This window comes from Peromyscus eremicus, chromosome 12 (assembly GCF_949786415.1).
Source record: "Peromyscus eremicus chromosome 12, PerEre_H2_v1, whole genome shotgun sequence".
NCBI classification, from domain to species: domain Eukaryota; kingdom Metazoa; phylum Chordata; class Mammalia; order Rodentia; family Cricetidae; genus Peromyscus; species Peromyscus eremicus.
The window spans coordinates 60,556,438-60,576,656 of NC_081428.1; the positions used below are offsets into that span (position 1 = coordinate 60,556,438).

At 47.8% G+C, this 20,219-nt stretch overlaps 1 protein-coding gene across 1 annotated transcript in view; it reads right to left on the bottom strand.

Moving 5' to 3' along the window:
• Heg1 (heart development protein with EGF like domains 1) overlaps positions 1-20,219 on the bottom strand; it is a 77,943-nt gene that overhangs the window by 45,243 nt on the left and 12,481 nt on the right. The window contains exon 2 of the mRNA XM_059277342.1: positions 7,095-7,394. Coding sequence (XP_059133325.1) covers positions 7,095-7,394 — 300 coding nt within the window. The remainder of the gene's footprint in view (positions 1-7,094; positions 7,395-20,219) is intronic.

Here is a 20,219-nt window from a genome sequence, read left to right on the forward strand (position 1 = left end):
AAGAAATAATTTGTCTTGTTTTCTAGAGAGACACTGCATTCTACAGTGTAGGAATCCCACAGTGCAGGCCACCGTGATAAGACTGTGGCTGCCAGTTTGTTTTTTAGCACGGTAACCCTTTTGTTCAAACACTCTCATAGATTAAAATCCAGTCCGTAGCAGTTTGTGAGCCAAGTGTGAGCCAGTACGGGGTGTACAGCCACTCAGCCAGCACTGAGGCTCTACAGAACACAGTCAAGACATTACTGGCCTAGGACAGTAGTTCCCAGCATGGTCACCACCAAAGGCTCTTTATTAGTCCCTACATCGTGGCCACCGTAAGGCTTATGCTTTGAGAAACCATTCAAATTACATTCATCAGCAGAACTACTAACCAACAGGAGAATGTATTATGGCTCCGGGGAGTTTTATTTAATTTCACCTAAAAGCAAACAGATTTCATTATTGCAGCTACTTTATCTCACTGAGCTTTAGAGAGATGTCTTCAAACCAGTGTAGGACTCCAGAGGGCACTCCAGGAGACCAAAGACTAGGCTGGGAACAGTTTTTCTGATCAGTGAAACAGATGCCTGTCCTCAGAAAGCAGTCAACAGCCTCAAGACTTCAGTTACATGCCGTTGGCAGAATGCACAACCTGCTCCTCACCATGGATACCTGGCCGAGAGCTCCCTTCCACAGGGAGATTTTCCAAAGGTACTTAAGAACTGTCCTCTAGAACGCACCTCTCAGCCCCAACACCAAGGGCTAAGGATGCTGCTCAGTGGTAGAGAGCTGACTTAGCATGCGTGAGGCCCCGAGTTCAAACCCCAGCACCACAAGATGTCCTTGTTAAAGGCAAGAACAAGGTGTAGGAAAGCCTGGAGAGCCAAACAGTGGAGGCAAACAAAGAGGTGCTTTCCTTTCTTTTCCCCCGGAAGCCAACAGCAATAAAGAGCTGTCTAGACCTATACCGTGAAAGGCTTCCAGCTGTCAATCATGGCTCCAGAAAGGGAAAAAAGGAAGCTGCCATTATAAACCGTTCTTTGAAGACCATTCTTACGTGCAGTTGTGGCCAAAAGCACAAATAGATTTTAGACACAGAGAGGAAGTGTGAGAAAGAAAGGGTGCCTTTTATTCTCGCGCAAAACCATAGACCCCCTGACACCAGGAGCAGACTGCTGGGCAGGTTACTGGACCTTAACGGAAACAGTCACAGGCCCAGGTTATCCACAGAGATAACGGATTAGAAAGATGTGGGTGCAGAGGCATCCAGCCCTGCTGGAACACAAACAAAAGCCAAAAGCCACTTTTCTATAAGAGAGAAGTGATATAGATATGTCCCATAAACGGTCTCCAAATTACTTTAAAACCATTTTTATTTCTAATCAACTGCATTCTGTCATTTGTTCAATATTCCCACCAAAACACAGTGGTGGGGGATAGAGATGACTTGGCATTAAGAGTATTTACCGCTCCTTCAGAGGACCTGAGTTCGGTTTGCAGCACTCACACTGAGTGGCTCACAACTGTCTGTGACTCTGGCTCCAGAGGGTCCAACACCCTCTTCCGGCCTCTGAGGGCACCTTTACCCATGCGCAACCCCTCAAAAAAAGCACATATACATGCAACTGCAAACAAAACCTTAAAAACCAAACCTACTGTGATGATTATATTGGATTCAGCTTGAAAAGTCCAGGCCTGCCCATTTTGGTAAGTTTAGCAAATAAATGGCCACAGAAATACAATCACAAAGTTCACAAAAGCTGAGTCACTAAGGAAACCAGCTCTATTTCCCACACCCCCAAGGGCTGTGCAGCACATTGCCACCCCACTCATCATGGTTGGACATGATAGCACATGCTGCAATCTTGGGAGGTGAGGCAGGAAGATAGATCATGAGCTGGAAGCTAGTTTGGTCCGCACAGCAAGGTCCAGGCCCACCTCCACTACAAAGTAAGACCCAGTCTCAAAACTAAACCCAACGGTGGCTGGAGGGAAGGCTCAGCTGTTGAGAGTACTGTCTGCTCTTCCAAGGGACCTAGGTTCAATTCCCAGCACCTACATGGCAGCTCACAACTGTCTGTAACTCCAGTTCCAGGGGATCTGACACCCTCACACAGACATCCATGCAGGCAAAAACAACAGTGCACATAAAATAAATAAAGTTTTAAAAAATTCAGGAAAACAGCTACCCTGAAGTGAGCAATTGCAATGCCTTAGGCATCGTGCTAAGTGCCTTATATACACGTCTCACTTAGTTCTCACAGTGAAGGTGTGTAATTACTTCTGCCAAGCTACGCCTCTGATAAAGAAGGGAATGCTTATGATCCTACACGGGCACCTGCTGCACAGGCTAGGAGGAAACACATCACACTTCTGAATCAGTAAGCTGGCATCGTGATCACTGGATGATCACCCTTCTTGGATGGCTCCCAGGAAGCAGTCATTCAAAAATGGGAAACCTTCGGAGTTTGAACCTCAGAAAAGGCAAAAAGAAAAAAAGGAAGGAAGGAAGGAAGGAAGGAGGGAAGAGAGACAGAGACAGAGAGACAGAGTGAGAGACGGGGGCAGGGGGGAGGGAGAGAGAGGAGGAAAGCTCAGCTAGTGAGATGCTCAGCTACGGGCACCCGCCACCAAACCTGACAGACATTCAATCCCTGTGTCCTACAGGGTGGAAAGAGAATAACTGACTTGTACAAGTTGTTCTCTGGCCCTAACACACTGTAGCATGTGCACTCCCCTACACAATCAATCAATCAATCAAATAAAAAATCTAAATAAAAATTTAAAAACTTGTCCCACCCCCTGGGACAAGGCCCGAGCTAAGCTCCTGGTCTTTCTTTCTAACAGGCCATGGAGAGAAGGCCCTGCTCACACGAGTCTCTCTCCAGTCACAGGACCAAACCCCACAGCCTCAGGCATCATCACATTGCTCAACCTTGACTGTTATCCAGAACTTCCCAGAAGAAGAGCCGAGGCAGCTGGTGTTAGAACGAGACAGACGGAATCCAAAATCTTTCAAGTTATTAATGTTCTCTCCCTTCACAAAGCGAAATCACCACAAAGCAATTTACCTGGACCACATCAGCTCGGCTGCCCACAGGAAAGACTTCCGTAAGTCAAGACCCATTATGACGCCCCAGCCCTTACTGAGTCTGACAAAATGTCACCTTCAAAGAACATTAGCGCGATTCTCACAAACCGGCAATGGAAAGATTCCTTACGTAAATATTCCTTGGAATTACTGCCCCTGAAACATTCATGCCTATGGAGAAAACCGTATGCTTACTTTGTCCGACAACAATCGTATGCTCCACCCTGCTTCCCTTTGTGCCCCCATTTCCAGGAAGCTCATACTAAATTTAGTGCTCAGTTGTGGTCACGCTCACACAATTCAACATACACATTTCTGCCTTGGGAAGAGCTTCCTCCCCTCCACCCTCACCCCTGCCATGTGTTGCTGTGTTGACAGCCCCACCCCCACCCCGTGATCAAACAGCAGTACATGATCGTCGAAGAGACTTCGGAAAGTCTACAGAGGCTGAAGCAGGAGAGGGTGGAGAGCAATGCCTTCTGGTCTTTCTTATGGTCTTACCCCTGGCTCATCTTCCTGGACTTGCTTTGGTGCTGCTGTAAGATGCAGTTTCTGTTCAGAGACAGATTAACTCCTGGCTCTCCAGGGTGTGGAAGAGGCTGTATTGAACAGTGTGTTCTAGTTTGTGCTCTGGTGCTCTAATAAAACACTGACCAAAAGACACTCAGGCAAGAAACAGTTTGTTTTAAAGTTCTAGGTAAAAGTCCATCACTGAGTCTGGACCTGAAATAGAACCATGCTGCTCACTGGCTTGCTCCTCATGGCTTGCTCAGCCTGCTTTCTTATAGAATCCAGGACCACCTGCCCAAGGATGGCACCACCCACAGTGGGCTGGTCCCTTTTACATCAACCATTAAAAAAAAAATGCCCCACAGACTTGCCTATGGGCCAATCTGATGGAGGCATCTTCTCAATGGAGGTTCCCTCTTCCCAGATTACCCTAGTTTGTGTCGAGTTGACAGAAACCCAGCCAGCACCACATGCCGGTGTAGCCAGGTGGCAGTTAGGAGGCCCAGTTGACAGCCCGAGTGTGTATGGACCACCCAATGTTGCCCCCTTTCAGATCAGCTGATCCCTTGCCGCGTCCTTAGCTTGTCACCTGTGTGCACATCCTGGAGAGGCATCACCAACCTGACTCATCTGAGTATTGGGCTATTCCCTAGGCCTCATTGCTAGAAACCCCTCACCACCCCGCACCTGGTACTCCATGGCTTGTCTTAAGCTGGCCAGCCAGGCAGGTTGACCCCAAGCCTGTCTGGACAGGTCCTGTTGGCTTCTCTCCTTTGGCATTCTTGCCTGCATGCCTGTATCCTGTATTATGGACTCAGAAACGGACAGCAGAACCTTCAAGATTTCCTTTCAGTAGAAGGAGAGGTAGACAGAGCTTGCTTGGTAGGCTGGAAGGAGCCAGGCTAACTTTAAAAACAAAGCAGAAGTTTGTTTCCTCTTTTGGTCTCAGGTGCTGGGTAGCGTATGTCCTCTGTACCAAAGTCCTCTCCAGTGGCCATTTTAGAGGGTAGCCTGACTCTACCTACAACAGATCACCCAGGTCACCAAGGAAGAGAAATCCTCAGTAAGACTCCAGGACTATGAAAGATAGTGAAACTCCAAACATTAGAAATGGAAGGTTCTAGAACAGTAGTTCTCAATTTGTGGGTTGTGATCCCTTTGGGAGATTGAACAACCCTTTCACCTAAGACCATCAGAAAACACAGATATTTACATTACGATTCACAATGGCAGCAAATTTTCTGGTTGGGGGTCACTACAACATGTGGAACTGAATTAAAGGGTCACAGCATTAGGAAGGTTGAGAACCACTGCTCTTGAAGGACAACTGCTCAATGAATTAGGGCCAGAGACAGGCATGGTGGCGCACGCCTTTGATCCAGGCACTCGGGAGGCAGAGGTAGGCAGGTCTCTGTGAGTTCAAGGCCAGCCTGGTCTACATGTGGAGTTCCAAGACAGCTAGGAACTCCATATGTAGAAAAAACTCCATGAAAAGAAAAGAAAAAGAAACAAAAAGGAAGACTATGGGGGTCAGTTACCTTTTAAACAAACAGATGAAGAGCAAGTCTGGTCCAGTAAAGTTAGAAATGTGGACTCCTTTTGAATATACCACAGTACTAGGTTTAATGTATATTATTAATATTAAATGACCCTGACCAGAACCACAGTGGACATCCCTTGGAAATGCTTCTTTTCTTTTTAGCAAAGCTGGTTGTAAATCACCAAGCCACAGAACTCAGGCTGCCCAGGATCATAGCTTTTGTCTAATCCAACTAATGCTCATGAATGATTTTTTTTTAAAAGATTTTTGTTGTTGTTGTTTACGCAGATGTGTGCGTTTGTGTGCATGTACTTGTGTATGTCTAGAAGAGGACATCTGATCCTCTGGACCTCGAGTTACAGACAGTTGTAACGTCAGGGTGCCACCTGATGTGGGTTCTCTGGAAAAGCAGGAAGGACTCTTAACCACTGAGCCATCTCTCCAAGCCACTTATGAACCATCTTAAAAAACAATCCCCTGCAAACATGAACCGTGAATTCTGTCCACACCCGACAGTGGGAACTACATGGCAAGCCTATGCGAGAAGACTGCCCTTTCCATGGGTAGTCCAGAGAAGACCTCTGGGCTCGGTTTTCACTTTGATGACATAAAGCCAAACTCCCAAACTTGCAGAATACTTTAAGAAACCTCTGCCTTCATGGTTGGAGGAGCAGCACATAAATCCTCACCCCGAGCTGAGGTGCTATTGATAGCTGATGGTTGCTTGGGGAGGAGACTCAGTTTTCTTTAAGAGGTGTGGTTCCTGGTAGGTTGACCATGCTCCAATGGGTGGCCCCACAGCCATGAATTTATGGGCATCAAGGATTGATTCATAGGGAGCAAGGGAGCGAGGGAGCGAGAGAGGGAGGGAAGGTGGGCATACATGAAGTTAGGAAATGGTGGTGATCTGGGAGGAGTCTGGAGGAGTTGATGGCGATTATGGGAGGGGCTAAACATGATTGAAATATAATGTATGCATGCATGGAATTCTCAAAGAATAAATAAAATGCTATATATATTTTTTTAAAAAAATAAAAACAAAACAAAAACCTCTCTGACTTAAAAGGATCTTGAAAGTGCCAATCCTGCCACTCTGCCTTGCTTCCCACAGCCCAAGGCTAGAAACAACCTGAACAGCACACAGAGGGGCAGTTCACACCATCTCTTTGGCTCAGGGCAGGATGTGCCTCCTGGGGGAATCTGGGCACATGTGAGCCCCCAATTCTTAACTACTGAACATTGCTCTGGAAGTGTCCTCGAGAGGACGGCGGTCTCTAGGCAGGTAGGCCTCAGATGAGCTGGAGAAGTGTGTGGCGTAGAGGCCTAGCAGAGTGGAGAAATGCTTGTGGGACAGAATGGCTTCGTGGAGGCTGGTGCACAGGAAGCAGCATGGCAGGATGGGACAGGGCCATTCTCTGCGGCCACAGGGCCTACCAAAAGCCGTGCAAACACCTGTACTGGGTAGGCTATTTCTTTGGAAACAATGCCAGGAAAAATTATGGACCTATTTTCTCTGCTATCAAAGAAACTGCTTTTGCAAAAATAAACAAACGAAACTCAAACTGCTAATCAAATGGTGTAATGGTGTCCGGCTCGCATTTCATTCAAGCCTCCTGGCATGTGGCCTCTCCTGTAAGCACACACATCTGTCACACTTAATCTTTGTTGTACGTGTGTATGGAGAAGGGGGGGAGGAAAGTGGGAACAGGAGGTGTGGAACACAGCAGCCACCAGACTGGCTGATATTTCCCTCCATGTATAGTTAAAACGTATTTTGAGCATAAACCTCAATACCGAGATAAACTGCACAGACCGTACTTCCACCCAAAGCACTTGGCACTGAAGGAATGGCTTTTAACTCTTCCTCTGCTTCCCCTCTTAGCCTGACACAGTACTTAACCAGCTAGTTATACACATCGATTTGGGGTTATTGTGACATTGGAAGGGTGAACTGGGGACAGGAGTACTCACACGAGGGATGGTCTGAGGGAGGTGGCCGACTCTGGGTCCAAGAGAATTGCAGCCCAGAGCGCTCCTGGCCTGATGAATTTCTCTTCTGGAAGAGCATGGTTGGCTTCCCAGTTTCCAGGGCAGGAAGGGAGGCTTGGCTGGACACCCCCGTGCCAACCACTTGTGTGTACACGGTCCCTTCTTCTGGGAGCTCCCTGGCCCTCTCCAGGAAGTCCGGGGATACTCCACTCTCGGTTTGAGAAACGGTGGTTCTTCCTTCTGATCTGGAACTGCCGGGTGACTGCGGGAAGCTCCCCAAGGCTGAAAGGCAGACAACAACAATTAAAATTCCACCAGCAGCTTCCAAATGTCTCATTACCTTTAGATAGCTCAACTTCAGCTTCCACGAAACACACAGATGTGAGGAGAAGGCAGGAAGAATTATTCATTTTAGGAAAAATTAACTTCAAGAGAAACCACCAACCGAAGACGGTCTTTTGACCTCATCAGTGGCCCTCGCCGGGGGAAGAAATTACCAGTAATGGAGCACTCTGATGCTAAGCCTTAAACAATCTAGAGTTAGAGATCGGTGTTGGACCATGAAGACTTAACCCTCACCTTCCATAAAGGGTCCCAGAATGTCCCAGAATTCAATGTATGCAGAATTCCCCACACTGGACAATCAGGCCAACCAGAGAGTATCATATGCAGGACTTCTGAGCTCTGCGGTCTCCATTCATAGATGAACACAAAATACTTTCATACATTTCCCTTACAGAGCTGGGTGCCCCCAGTCAGACCTGTCCCAAGGGTATGAAACCAGGAAGTCACCTTCGATGGCTTCAGCCTCTTCTTTGAGGTCTTCACCAACTATCAACCCCCCTTTGGTTGACACAGCTCTCGTTTTGTTTTGTTTTTGTTTTTGGAGACAGGGTCTCGCTATGTTGCTCTGCCTGTCCTGGAACTTACTACGTAGACCAGGCTGGCCTTGAACTCACTGAGATCCACCTGCCTCTGCCTCCTGAGTGCTAGGATCGTTTTTTAATTTTAATTTTTGAGGTGGGGTCTCACGAAGCACAGACTGGTCTCAAACTCAAAGATGACTTTCGCAACTTTTTTTTTTTAAGATTTATTTTTATTTTTAGGTGTGAGTGTGCGTGCCTATGGTAGCCAGAAGAGCACTGAATCCCCTGGAGCTAGAGTACTGGCGGCTGTGAGCTGTCCAACATGGGTGCTGTGAAGCAAAGTTGGGTCTTGTAGAAAAGGGATTTTAGCTGCTGAGCCGTCTCTTCAGCCCAAGCTTGAACTTCTGATCCTCTTGCCTCCACCTCCTGAATGCTGGGATCACACACGTGGTTTATACGATGCCAGAGACTGACTCCAGGGCTTTGCACCTGATTGGCGGGCTCCCCCGCCCCTCCTTTGTTAAGTGATTCTTCAACACCTTCACCTGGTCAACGCTTGCTGCCTACATGTCTACCTGGATGGTTCAGCTCACTTCAGGTCCCCTTTACTCCCATATTAGACATCTTAGAGGCAGATGGCTCCTCTCTCAAACTGTTTTAACACCATCACTCCGTTGTGCAAAACCCTTCAGTGAGTCTTCCCAGCACGCCATGTCGAAACTGCCGAGCTTGCAAAGTACTCTATCATTGTCCCGACCCTCCATAGAGTTAGTTGTCCTGCCCACTGCTCTGTAACTCTCCCATAGAGGGCTCGGGCACTGATGCCCCACAGGAAGCCCACATGGGCTTTGCTCTCTCTTTTATCTTCGCTCACACTGGGCACCCCATTCCTGAGCTGGAGGGCCCACTCACTCAACACATGGACTTCGGCTCTCCTCACTTGGAAACCTGCTGCCTGCTCTCCACATACTGGGTTAATTAGTCTCCGAGCTTCAGTTTCCAAAACCTTAGAGCGGGCACAACACGGCCTCACCGGGCTGCTGGAAGGCTTGAGGGAGCAGGCTCGTTGCTGCTACGTAGGCGTGAGCCTAATTAGCACTGCTTTTCTTTGTCTTCGCTCTTAGGTTGAGCTGTACTCTGAGGACTGCGGCCTTGTTTTGAAGCCCTTCCCTGAAAATATTCAGTAACCCACTGTGTAGACTGGAGTAGCAAGAACCAGTCAAACTCCATCGACACAAACAAAGCCTGGCCATCCTTCCCAACCCCTGGGACGTGCGACTGCGAGGCAGGAGCCCGGGAGGAGGGAGGTGGTATGGATTTAGACTGCCATGGAGCCTAGATGTCAAAGGACCCGCCAGGATGTTCGGCAAATCTGCACCTCCCTCTGGTCTGACTTTACAAGCTAGGCTCTGAGGAGGATTTGCCTGATACACCCCAGTGCAGAACCCCTAAATGGGCCCAGTTGCTCTGGATGTGGGGGTGGGGTGGGAAGGGGGCAGGAAATGTGTTTTCTAGGACTGGACATATATAAATGAACATCATGACACACTCACACGAGGAGCTGCCGTGGTCAGTCAGGGCCGTGGTGATCTCAGGCGAGTGTCCGGCATGCAGAACAGGGACGTTTGCTCGGCCGGAAGACTTGTTCCTCCCCTCAGCACTTGTCTCAGGTAGGAAAGAGGGGTTTTCTGGGGCTCCTGAAGGACTGTGGCTCATTCTGGCAGTCTGAGCTGTCACTCTCTTCCTGGAACCTGAATGGTCCCCTTGACTCTGATAAAAGGGGGTGTTTCCTGTGTGGGGTTCAGTGTTGTTACTTTCTGTCCAATGGTTCCTTGCGGTGGCTGCAATAACAAGCAAATGCATCAGGGAAAACTCAATGGCTTTTGAAAAGTAAACATGAAGAAACTTTCAGCACCCCAAGTGGACCCCTGGAGGTTATCGCCAACTTCATGACTTCTTAAGAACTCCATCTAGGGGGGCTGGGGTGATGGCTCTGCAGTTAAGAGCACTTGTTGCTCTTGCAGAGGACTGGAGTCCAGCCCAGCACCACACTGAGGGGCTCACAAATCCTTGCTCTCTAGCTTCAGGGATTCTGACGCCCTCTTCTGGCCTCCAAGGGCACCTGCACACACATGCACTGCTCATACACACACACACACACACACACACACACACACACACGTACACACACTGATTGAAAAATTAAATCTTTATACGCCCCATTTTTATTTTCCTTATTTGAGAATATTTCTCTTTGTGCTTAGGCTTGGAGCCTGTGAAACCATGGGAAATTCTCAGTGGGAAGTGAATGAAGTCATTTCTATGTTTATAAGCCAAGGCAAAAATGTTAAACCATCTGATAAGCAGAGACCCAGGCAGGCAGAAAAATTATCTGTGTCTAAATATAACAAAGAAACAAAAAGAACAAGTTATCTTTTAGATTAGTACTGCCCACAGGATTAAGTGAGAGAAACCCACAATCCACAAAACTAACTTTGGTAGCCACTTTAAAAAATATATGTATGTGAAATATTTTATTTTATTCAACATATTCAAAATATCATTCCAATAGGAACTTGATATAAGAAATATCAAAATAGTAATTATATTTTTGTATTAAACCTTTAAGTTTAGTTCATATTTTACTGCTGCCCTCTTTATGTGTGTGGGTGTTTTGTCTTCAGGTACATCTGTATATCACTTTCAAATTTGGTGCCCTTGGAGGCCAGAAGAAGGCATTGGATCCCCTGGGACCAGAGTTACAGATGGTTGTGAGCTGCCATGTGGGTTCTGGGAATCAAACCCAGGTCCCCTGGAAAAGTAGCCAGTGCTCCTAACCACTGAGCCATCTCTCCAGCCCCTTGCTGGCCATGTTTCAAGGGTTCAATAACAAGGGGCATGACCAATGGCTCAGTTACCTGAGGTGGGTTGGGAGGGGAGTAGACAAACTGCCCTAGGAGAGTCTGAGAACTTTCTCCAGGGGTTATTTCCTCTGCCAGTTCCTTGAGAATTACTGTTCATGCCCTGGCTCTCTTTCCTGGAGGTGATAATGAACAGAGGTTACCTGGAGGGGAGGGAAGTCACTCAGGCACATGGGCTTCTCTGGGGTCCCAGCCTGATGGGCAAGGCCCACAGTAAGTTACAATTGGATGTGGGAGGGTGTTGCCAGAGGCAGCCAGAAAGTCCCTAAGGTTATGAATGGCAGCGACCCACAGGGAATGCTTGTCCTACTCTTCCTTCTCTGCTTCGGAGGCAGTTGGCATCCCAGAAAAGGTGAAGAGGCACCAAGGCATGAGGATGCTTTCTCTACCCTCTTGATTAACTGCACACAATAACAAAAAGGACTCTCAAAGGAAATCAGAAAAAAGGGAGTTGCAGAAAGTCAGAAGGATGCCCCAAGGCCAGGAAGCCAGGAGCGAAAGGAAGATAATAAATTTAGCTCCATTAGAGCCTTTAAAAAAAGGCAGAGGCCCAGTGATAGCCCCTTCTTGAGATGATAGGAGTGGAATTCTCAGACCCCAAGCAGCTGCAGGAATTCCACGGGAGGAAAAGACTGGCCACAGGCAGACAGAGCACAGCTCACACTGAACCATACTGTCTCCCTGAGAGCAGACTACAGAAAGATGTAAGAATGGAAAGACGCACGCTATAAATAAAGCCACAAGGCTGACAATAGTCCTCTGCAATGTCCTCAAGAACCCTGCCACGATCAACAGCTAAAAACGCTGAATAAAATAGCTGTAAAAAAAAAAAATGATCCTAAACGCACTTCTGAGCTGGTGAATAAGGGAAGAATCAGACTAGGAACAGAGAAAGGTGAGCAGAACTGAAGCTGGCATTTCTTCAACATCTCTAGCCTTCTGATGAACACGGGGCTGCAGGGGGTAGACCGTGTAAACTCTCCAGGAGACTAAAGCGGAACCACTGTGCCACGCTGCAGTCAGAAGGACTAGACCCTGGACAAAAGACACGGAAACTAAGCCACAGAGGGACAGCAAGGAAAGCTGGCCCTTCCATCTCGGCTTCAGAGGAAAGCTAAAGCGATCACAATCCAAGTCTATCAGCCCAAAGCCATCTCCTGAGGGTGTGCAGATTTATATTCCCTACACGATCCAAACCTCAAGTGGAGGGTGTGCTCAAGAGGGGTCTTGTGACTACACTAAAAAAGAATGTATCTTTACAAAGGTGATTTAAAGAGGTACACAGCGCCCCTCCCCTCCACATATCAGTGAAGAATGGGGAGCTGAGGAGTGACCCTGATAATGTCTTGAGGAACCTGGCAAAACCATGCGAACACTCTCTATACGAACATACTTCCAGATCAATTTCTGTCATTTACCAAAAACAAACAAATAAACAAAAAAGAAAACTTCTAATAAGACATTGCAGTTAAAAAAATCACAAATATACTAGAAAACAAGTCATTCTTAAACAAAAGTCAGCAAATCAGGTAAGATTTGAAATACTAGAATCATTGAAGAAGATGTGTATATATATAAACGGATGCCTGAACTCACACCCACATACTCCTGCACAGACACATGGTCACACAGGTAATTTTAAAAAAAGGAAAAAAAAGATAAGAGAATGCTAAGAATCAGGTAAGAAGACAGAAATTATAAACAAAAGTTTAGCAAATTAGAAAAAAAAAAGGCAAAGCCAGGCGGTGGTGGTCCATGTTTTTAATCCCAGCACTCAGGAGGCAGAGGCAGGCGGATCTCTATGAGTGCCAGGCTAGCCTGGTCTACAGAGCGAGTTCCAGGACAGCTAAGACTACACAGAGAAACCCTGTCTAGAAAACAAAAAATAAAAAAATAAAAATAAATAAATAAATAAATAAATAAATAAATAAATAAATAAATAGATGGAAAAGAAGCCGAACACATATCTAACTGGAGTTTTATTTTGAATTATTTTTTTATTTATGTTGGGGTGGGTGAGTGAGTGGGTGTCCCTGGAAGCTAGAAGAGTAGGTGGGACCCCCCAGAGCTGGAGTTACAGGAGGCTGTGAGCTGCCTAACAATCATACATGCTGGGGACCAAACTCAGGTCCTCTGACAGAGCATCGATGTCTCTTAACGTATGAGCCATGTCTCCAGTCGCTAAGGAGAGTTTGAAGAGAAGAGAAGGGAAGGCCAAAGGTCAATATTCACAAACCAATGAAAAGCATAAATCTTCAAGCTAAGGAATTCTAACAAACTCCTAGAGGATCTCTCTCTCTCTCTCTCCCTTTCTCTCTCTCTCTCTCTGTATCTATACATCTATATGTATATATCTATGTATATATATATGTGTGTGTGTGTGTGTGTGTGTGTGTGTGTGTGTAGTTGATATATACTGATATCATAGTGAATCTGCCACAAAACCCACAGAAGTTTTTAACTTAAACTCAACCAGAAACAAAAACAAAAACAAAACCCAGCAAATTATCTACAAGGAAAAGCAACCCAGCCACTACAACAACGGAAACCAAAGAAAAGACAGCAGATCAGCGTTCGCAGTGTGCTAAGAGAGAACAGCTGGAATCGCAAAATGATCTTTCAGACGTATTCTGAGAGCATCAGGTAAAATGATTTTCACTCACAAGTGAGTTAACCAATCTCCCTCCCGAATGAAAACAAGAAATAAAAAGGAGGACATGACTGCTCCTAAGGAGTTGAGGTTTTTATTACAGATGTAGAGGAGAGCACAGGCAGAGGCAGAGACATCTGGGAGAGTCCAGAGTGAACATGGACAGACTGAGCTGGGCCATGTGGAGGGGGGGAAGGAGGGCAAGAGAGGAGCCACTGACCAAGAGGGGCCAGGAGGGAAAAGGGCCAAAAAACCCAAGTAACCAAAATGGCTGGATTATATAGGGAAGGACAGACCAGCCTCTGGGCTGGAGAGTTCAGGGTCGGGATTGGGGTATGCCAGCCATAGCCTGTAACAGATAGGGACTGAGGGATGCTGGGAGAACCTGGAGGCCAGCTTCAGCTTTGATCTGTTAATAGGCATCTCAGCTGTTGTCCCGGGTTTGAGAGCCAACACCTTCGCTAAGAGAAATGATAGAGGTTTGCTTTCAAACAAGAAAGCAATCCTGGACACCCGAGGCAAGGAAGGCCAATGTGCAAGGTAAATGTGGGTGTGCATCTTAAGGAACAGTGGATTCATCTTTTCAAATGTCATTTTTTAAAAGTAATGGGACTATTAAGGTGGAACAAATCCTGGCAAACAGGTGCATGCAGGGCGTGATCAGAGTCCTTGGTGCAGAAGGGTAACTTCACTGACATACCTGAAGCTAACCCTGAGCAGAATTAGACTGCGTCGTGTCCTGGTAGATTTAGAAGGTCATAAAATGTCCATAGAGAGAAATGAGTGGGCATCACTCAAAACCAAAAGAAAATAAATAGATATGAACAAAATTATAAATGGGATCAACTAGAAGGGTTGAAAGTGGTCAAAATTTCCACTTCAGCTTTGTAAAGTCCATTTAATTGTTAAACTATATGTAGGTTTAATAAAAATAAACGCTAACAAGAGATGATGGGAAGACAGGGCCCACCGGCAGCGTCATCCGACTTGGGACTCACTGTGTGGCCATGTAGGCCTATTTGAATATTTGGTTTCCAGTTGTTGGTGGTGTTTGGGGAGGTTTAGGAGGCACAGCCTCGCTAGAGGAAGTACATCACTGGGGGTGGGCTTTCAAAGCTAAAATCCTCTCGCCATTTCCAGCTTGTTCTCTGCTTTGTGCTTATAGTCAAGGAAGTGAGCTCTCAGCTCCCCGTTCCTGCTGCTGTGCTGACCCCACCATTATGGACGCTAACCTTCTGGAACCCAAACCAACACAAACTCCTTCTTCTCTAAGTTGTCTCAGTCATGGTGTTTTATCAGAGCAACAGAAAAGCAAGGAATACATCTGGTATCTTTGCTGGACCTCAAGGCTGGAGACCCAGGGAAGTCATTTTGTAATAACTTTCGCTGAACCCCAAAATGCCCCCTCGGTAGGTGGTCTGTAGCCCTTAAATACAAAGCTGGGTTCATGAGACTCATGAGGAGTGATGTGGGTTGGGGCCCCAGTGACCTTTATAAAGCAGAGGCATGTGAGTGGCTTGTGACTCCACGGCCGAAAGCCTCACGAGATTACTTGACTTTGGGCTGCTCGGTCTCCAGATGCCCAGCCTCTGTCAGTGCCGTCTGTGGACATAACAGGCTAAGAGAAGAGGCCAGTGAGCATCTGTCCAGAGACAAGATTCACCCTGGGTCGATATTGTTGCACCGGGTGGCCTGAGACCTGCAGGCAGAGGTTGCTCTCCAGCTCCTTAGTAGGTATCAGCGCTGCCTAGATTGGTAAGAAGTCATTTAGTGTCTCTTTGTGCCTTGGGTTCTAGCTTTTTCCCACTTTAGGATCAGAGGCAGCCTCCGGGCAGCCCAGCCACAGCTAGCCCGTTTGCCTTGCCAGCCCAGCTTTGGGTCAGAGACAATCATCCAAACCCCATTCAAGCCCATGACTACGGCGTCACACCAACCACTGGAGCTGGCGTGTCTGGGCTCAGCCAACCTTGAACAAGGATTCTATTCTTCTGTACTCAGCCAGAACATCCCCCGGACCATGAATGGAGTTTAAATTAACAAGAGTTATATTGCTTTGCTTGGATATTTTCCCCTCAAGTTGACAGCTTCCACTTCTGTAGCATCTTAATGTTCTAAAACATCTGTTTAGGAACCGGCGCTCATGAGGGAAACTGGCACAGCCTGGAATCGGATTTCCTAATTAGCAGGTGCTTCAGTGGCGGCTCCTCCAATCCACATCCCCACCCGACACCGCCATCCCCCATCCCAGTGAACGTGTGTGTGTGTGTGTGTGTGTGTGTGTGTGTGTGTGTGTGTGTGTTCAGCTAGCTTGTTCCTGAGCGGTGATGGGCCTGTGCCATTTCCTTCTGGAGGAATTCTCACCCCTACCCTCACCATCCAGCCCAGCAGAAGGCAAAATGTCAAGCACAGTCTGGTACTAGCTTGTGTTTGGAGGTGGGGGGGAAGAGTTGAAGAATGAGCTCTTTATTTCCCCATCTCTCCATTCCAACTCCAATTTCACTAGCTTGGGTCCAACACCGCCACGTGCTGGATGTTTTCACTTGCCTTGCCTCCTGGAGGAAGGATTGGGACAGTCCTGGCAGGTTGGTGTTATTATCCTTATTGGGCACATGGAGAAAGTAGGAAGCAGGAAGAGTCAGAGATTGGCCCGTTAGCTGCAGACATGATCTGAACCTAGCTCTCCTGGTACACGCCAGCTTATTCCTCAAGGCTCTAGGCCATTGGCTGGTAGGGCCAAAGGAAAAAACAAAAACCAAAACAAACAAACAAAACAATAATCCCTCTGGCCTTCAAACCAGGCTTTAACCCAACTTGGCCGACCTTGTTTCTCCCTAAGAGGAGTGAAGTGGCGTCCATCGCACGGGCTTTGAACCCAGACTCCATGTGGCGACAGCTGCACAGGATTCTCTGGAAGATTGAGCAGGAGGATCTCTAAATCAGCTTCCAGCAGAGATGATGTCTATGGATGCTGGAAGCATGGTAACACAGAGAGTGGAGTGGGCACCGAGGTTCAGGGGAACAAGTCTACTTCTCAGACATGGAGCCGGGGTGATGTTGCGACTTCCAACCACAAACATCTGATTAATGCCTGGGGCTGTTGATGAGGAAGGACCGCAGAGAGGCTGTGAAGGCGCAATGGAGGATCAGGGTCTGATTTAAAGATTTCAATCTGCCAGCAGGGGCAGAGCCAGCGACAGGGACACAGACACAAGGGGAAGACGGGATGGAGTTTAAAGCAGGACCTATGAAGAGGAAGGCGGTGTCTGCTGCAGGGCCACAGGAGGCTACCGGCACCGGTCCTGCAGAAAGGCCATTCGGCTGTCTGTTGGTGAAGGTCATGTTGCTAGGGTTAAAGCTCACAAGGAGAGGGTCTGCGGCAGTACCACCCACATCCCTAGCCCTGGAACTCCCCATCCCCACGTCCCCTTGGAGCTTCCCCAAGATCCTGAACTTGAAATGCCCCTTTTGAGCTGTGGGTTTGATGCCTTGCCCCTAATTATTACAGATTCCAGCAAACGGGTCTCCCGTTATGAGTTTCTTTGTCATTGTAATGGTTTTCCTAAAATTCGATTGCTCACATAGGGAGGAGAGAAAAGTCTGGGGGGGGGGGTTTCTCCTCTCCTTTGGTTCTTTTAGTGTGTGGATTGCCACAGGCGTGAGAGGAGCAGAACACAGCTCACGGGCCCTTCCCACAGGATGAAATTATGCTTCTATCCTGAGAGCCAATTACAAATCCCACACATTTCCCTCCCCACAAGGCACTTTTTACAGGAGAATTTAAGGGCCCTCAATTATCCTTTTAGATGCTGAGAAGGCAGGCAGGAGGGAAATTCTTCACTCTTTAATGGAAGAGGAAACTGAGGCACAGTATCAAAGTCACCAGGCAGGTTAACTCAGAAAATGGTGGCAGAGCAGAGACTAAAGCGAATCCCAGACGAAACCAGCGGGGGCCCAGAAGAGAAGCCCAGCCAGCTCCTCCTGGATTAATGTGCAGTGCGTGGCCAAGTCACTTGCTACACCATTGCTTGGTACCACTCACTCTGGCCACTGTTGGCTGGGTTGTCACTGACTCCCTCCTAGTCCTCTCCAAAGGTGACCAGGTCCTTTAGGGATCATAATAACTAATTAATCTTAGCCTTGGATGACAGGTCGGAGGCTCAGGAGGGAGAATTACAGTTCTAAATCCACTATCTAGCTAGTGAGTGGCATGTATAGATTCAAAATATCTGCTCTCACACCGATAACGATGGCTACTATTAAAAAAAAAAAAAGGCAGGCAGGAAGGCGGCAGACAGGCAGACAGACAGACAGATAGGCAGGCAGACAGACAGGCAGACAGACAGACAGACAGGCAAGCAGACAGACAGGCAGGCAGGCAGGCAGGCAGGCAGACAGGCAGGCAGGCAGACAGATAGACAGGCAGATAGGCAGGCAAGGACCGGTAAGGATGTAGTGAGCCCGGAGTTCATATGTGCTGCCAGGAGTAATGTAAACTGGTTCAGCCACCATAGAAACAGTCCCCCAAAAAACGTAAACAGAGTTTGCATATGATCCAGCAACCCCTCTTCTGGGTTGTGCAGCTCACAGGACTGACAGCAGAGACTGGAGCAGATAACATGACACATTTTCACAGCAGCTGTATTCACAGCAGGCAGACGGTGAAAACAACCAGTGGATGACTGCTTTAACAAGATGTGGTATAGGCGGATGATGGGCTATTTAACAAGATGTGGTATATGCAGACAGCTACCAATATAAAGCAACCCTAAAAACCTAAGTGAAACAAGCCAGACACAAAAGGACAAATACCGTACGAGTCCGCCCATGAAGTACTAGGAATAAAAACTTCATCAAGATGGAAAGTGGACCAGAGGTTCCTCGGGGCTTGAGGTCAGGGATTATTACTTAAGAGTTTCTATTTGGGATAAAAAGTTTCTGGAAACGAATGTGATGGTGGCTATAACACTGTGATTGTTGAATGGCACTTAGAAATGGTTCAAATGGAAACTTTCATGTTAGGTATATTTGGCCACTTTAAAAACCAGAACACATATTTTTACTGCACCAGGCATAGGCAGGACACTTGAGGGCTGCCAGGATGACTCAAACAGAGATGTTGCCTCAAGGGCTGAGTTGTGAGTCCTTCTGGGGTATGAGTAACTGCCCAGAGAAGCAGAGCCTGTGCCCCCGGAGTCTGAGAGGTAAAAGAGGTAAGACTGGAGCTGAAAAGCCCTCCTTGCACCCAGAGCTGCTGGGGGCCTTGCCCAGAGGGGCCTCACAGCTTTCCCCAGGAACCCTCCAAACGAGGGCTATTTCAGACCAGATGGCCAGGGGTCGGATATTCCAGGGGCAGGCAGGAACCTGGGGGTGTGGGAGGAAGGTGGTTGTAATCTCCCCAGAAAGGCGGCCGCCCACCCAGCTCGGCTACTCCAGCAGGCCGTGTTTTGAACTGTTGCTGCGGATGTAATGATTTTGGGTGGAGCCAAATGAGCTTGTGTGAACAAAAGACTCAGCCGTCAATGTGGACAGTCCAGGGCTCTTGGGGACTTTTGCTTCCTTCCTTGTTCTTATCCTAAAAGGAGTAGCCCTTAGAAAAACCATACACATTGCAAAGCCTTTGGACGTAATGTCTGAGGATGACATTTAAAAAAAAAAAAAAAAAAGAGTCCCTTGGGGCAGGCTCTAACGACTGAAGTGTCAAGTTGACAGGGCACACCACCACCCTCTGCCCACGAGAGACGGCCTCTGTCAGCTGTTCACCACAGCGTCCTTTCCTCTCAGGAAGAGGCAGGTCTGCAGGTCTGAGCTCAGCTAGGCTAGGACGAGGGCTAGCCTGAAGCCCTAAGGCTGGGGTCAGCCTCCCAGAAACAGAGCTGGCCAGGAGGGGTTCTTGAGGACCACTCTAGAGAGATGTAGCCTACCCAGGCAGGAGAAAAGGCTAAAAGACCGTGATGCTATCCTCAGGCTCTTTTTTTTTTTTTTTTTTTTTTTTTAAATCTTGTAGGAAAGTCTCAGGGTCAAGGGTCAGAAGATTCCCACTCAGTTAAGTAAGTATACACAAAAGCTCTCTGCAATGCCTAGTCCACCTTGTTTTTTTCTTTTCTTTTTTTTTGTGGGGGGTAGGGGGTACCTAACCTTGCAGCCTGCCTGTTCTTCGCCCCTCTCATCCTTTGAAAAACACATTTTAAAAAAGGCTGCAGAGGAGGCTCCTCAGCCCAGGGGGACCTCTGGAAGGAAACAGACCCTGGCAGCCTGTGCCAGGCCTGGCCGAGAGCTGAGGAGGGCACAGGGCAAGAGCAGACCTCCAGCTCCTGTGTGCTCAGAGTGTTCGCTCACAGCCAGAGAGGAAGCTGGGGCAGAACTCCACCAAAGGAGACCTGCCAGGTTAGTGAAACAATAAAGAGGCAAGGAAAAACATCCTGGTTCCGAGGAGGAAGCCCGGAGAGCAGGGCTGAGAAGGGGGAGGAAGAAACCGCCTGTGCCCTGTGGGTGTGAGCAGGACCTGAGACTCCAGCTTCACACATTTGCACAGCCCTGTGGGTGATTTTTTTTTATAGGTTCTGCAGCTAATGTATCCCTAGACTTCTGTGAAGTGGCCCTGGCCTCAAGGGAATCGTAGAAATATAATTTGTTTACGCCTGTTGGAAAATGAATGTGTCGGACTCTGGGG